At 46.8% G+C, this 1,929-nt stretch overlaps 1 protein-coding gene across 1 annotated transcript in view; it reads left to right on the top strand.

Annotated features, from left to right (window-relative positions):
* Positions 1-1,905, top strand: part of LOC101853932 — a 10,529-nt gene extending 8,624 nt beyond the window's left edge. Inside the window, exon 3 of the mRNA XM_005097382.3 lies at positions 535-1,905. Coding sequence (XP_005097439.1) covers positions 573-1,586 — 1,014 coding nt within the window. The 5' untranslated portion in view covers positions 535-572 and the 3' untranslated portion in view covers positions 1,587-1,905. The remainder of the gene's footprint in view (positions 1-534) is intronic.
* Positions 1,906-1,929: the final 24 nt, after the last annotated feature.

Genomic DNA, 1,929 nt, shown 5'->3' with positions numbered 1-1,929 from the left:
AGTGTGTGTGTGTGTGTGTGTGTGTGCCTGCGTGTGTATGTGTGTGTGTGTGTGTTATAATATGCACACAGGCAGACACACTTGTATTTTTCTTACCGTCCCAACAAAAGGCATCACATCTCTCTGAAAACATTGTTTGTGGCATGATGTACAGTCTGAAGAGAGACTCGGCTTAATAGCGTTCCGCTTTACGACAGGCACGGAATGAGTTATTCTCCGCACGCTCCTTCACAAATGAAATACACCCCATGTTTCTGACATGTTTATCATTTACGCTCGTACGCCTCGCTTGTTTTTTTTTACTTTGTTTAAGTGAGGCTTTTACTTACAGCGTTTACAACACAATTAGTTCATAAGTGCGCAAGATTTGAGGTGTTACAAGAGAGTAACAAACACAAAAGGAGGTAAGAAAGATAAGGACGATAGCTGTTTTGAAGAAGTCCACCGCACTAGAGCACTCGCCTACTATCCACTCGTGCATCTCAATTGTTTCTCTTGAACTCATTCCTTGTTGTTTTCCTCTCTTCTTTGCAGAAGATGGGCTCACCACAAGGCTACGCCTGAATCAGGAAATGGCGACGAAGGCGGCAGCAGCAGGAGAATCAAACCTCAGACCTCGGATGTCGAGAAGACTTAAAGTCCTCTACGTGTTGATAGCATTCCAGTGCGGCTTCCTTTACCTGTGCTTTGCCAGTCTTCAGAGCGCAGTGTTTGTGCGCTACGGAGGCGCCCAGCACAACCCAAACACCAGTCTCAACTTTGTGCACAATTCTTCCACCAGCGTTCGCCGGATTGTAAAGAGAGGTCATGGTGCTCGAAGTGGACGTATCCATCATTCTAATTTTTCTTCAGCTACCTCTCAGAAATTCAACACGAGCCGCCATTTTTCGCGTCGTATGAATGTCCGGGAGTACAACTTGTTGAAGGCAGCGTTAGAAGTATTCGACCGCGTTTGCACAAATGCGAGCATAGAATACTTCTTATACGGAGGCTCGTTGCTGGGGTCATTTCGTCACCACGACGTCGTTCCCTGGGACGATGACGCGGACGTGATCGTCCCGCTCAGAAACAGACGTCTCCTGAAACAGGAGTTAGAAAAAGAAAACCCTCTTTACGTCATCAATCTCTTTCAAAGAACTACCTGGAAGTTTTTCTCCCGTCGCGCCAAGCAGATTCCAGGCTGGAGCTGGAAGTGGCCATTTCTGGACATCTTCTTTTACGACGAGAACGCCACACACATCTGGGACGTGCACGCGAAGTACGCCCGAGATTTCGTGTACCCAAAGCCGTTAGTGTTTCCTCTAACTCGAAGACCGTTTATGACGCTCTCGATCCCTGGCCCTCATGACGTAGCAGGGGTGCTGCGGAGGAACTATGACGTCAGCACGTGCGTGACGCACGCGTGGATACATGAGCGGGAGACGGACGCGAGTGATATTGCAGCCGTGCCTTGCAGTGAGCTGAGACATCTATACCCTTTTGTGGACCCTGTGTCCTTACCTTCAGGGGGGTGTAATGAAACGTTGACTTACAAGGGAGAAGTGTTGGGATTTTTCATTGATAAAAATGCTCAGTATTGCCATTGATGTAATTGTGCTTTTTTAGTTTCTAATTTCTGCGCGCATGTGTGACTGGTACGGCTTAATCTTTCCATCGTGAGGATACACCGCCTTGAAGGTTTGCTGCCTGTAAAATCTGTGCAATGTTCTCTCACGCATCTTTCTTTTTCCAATGCCGTCATTCAAGTAACAGTTGGCATGATGTCTCAGCTATGATAATTATTATGCTGTGGAATAATCTGTTTTTGCTTAATAATATGTTCATGTGAGTTTTATCTATGTGTGTGTGCATGTGTGCGTGTGTGCGTGTGTGTGTGTGTGTGTGTGTGTGTGTGTGTGTGTGTGTGTGTGTGTGCGTTTGTGTGTTAGA

This window comes from Aplysia californica, unplaced genomic scaffold (assembly GCF_000002075.1).
Source record: "Aplysia californica isolate F4 #8 unplaced genomic scaffold, AplCal3.0 scaffold00153, whole genome shotgun sequence".
Classification (NCBI taxonomy): Eukaryota; Metazoa; Mollusca; class Gastropoda; order Aplysiida; family Aplysiidae; genus Aplysia; species Aplysia californica.
The sequence above is the reverse complement of the archived record's forward strand: the minus strand, read 5'-3'. Positions and strand labels throughout refer to the sequence as shown.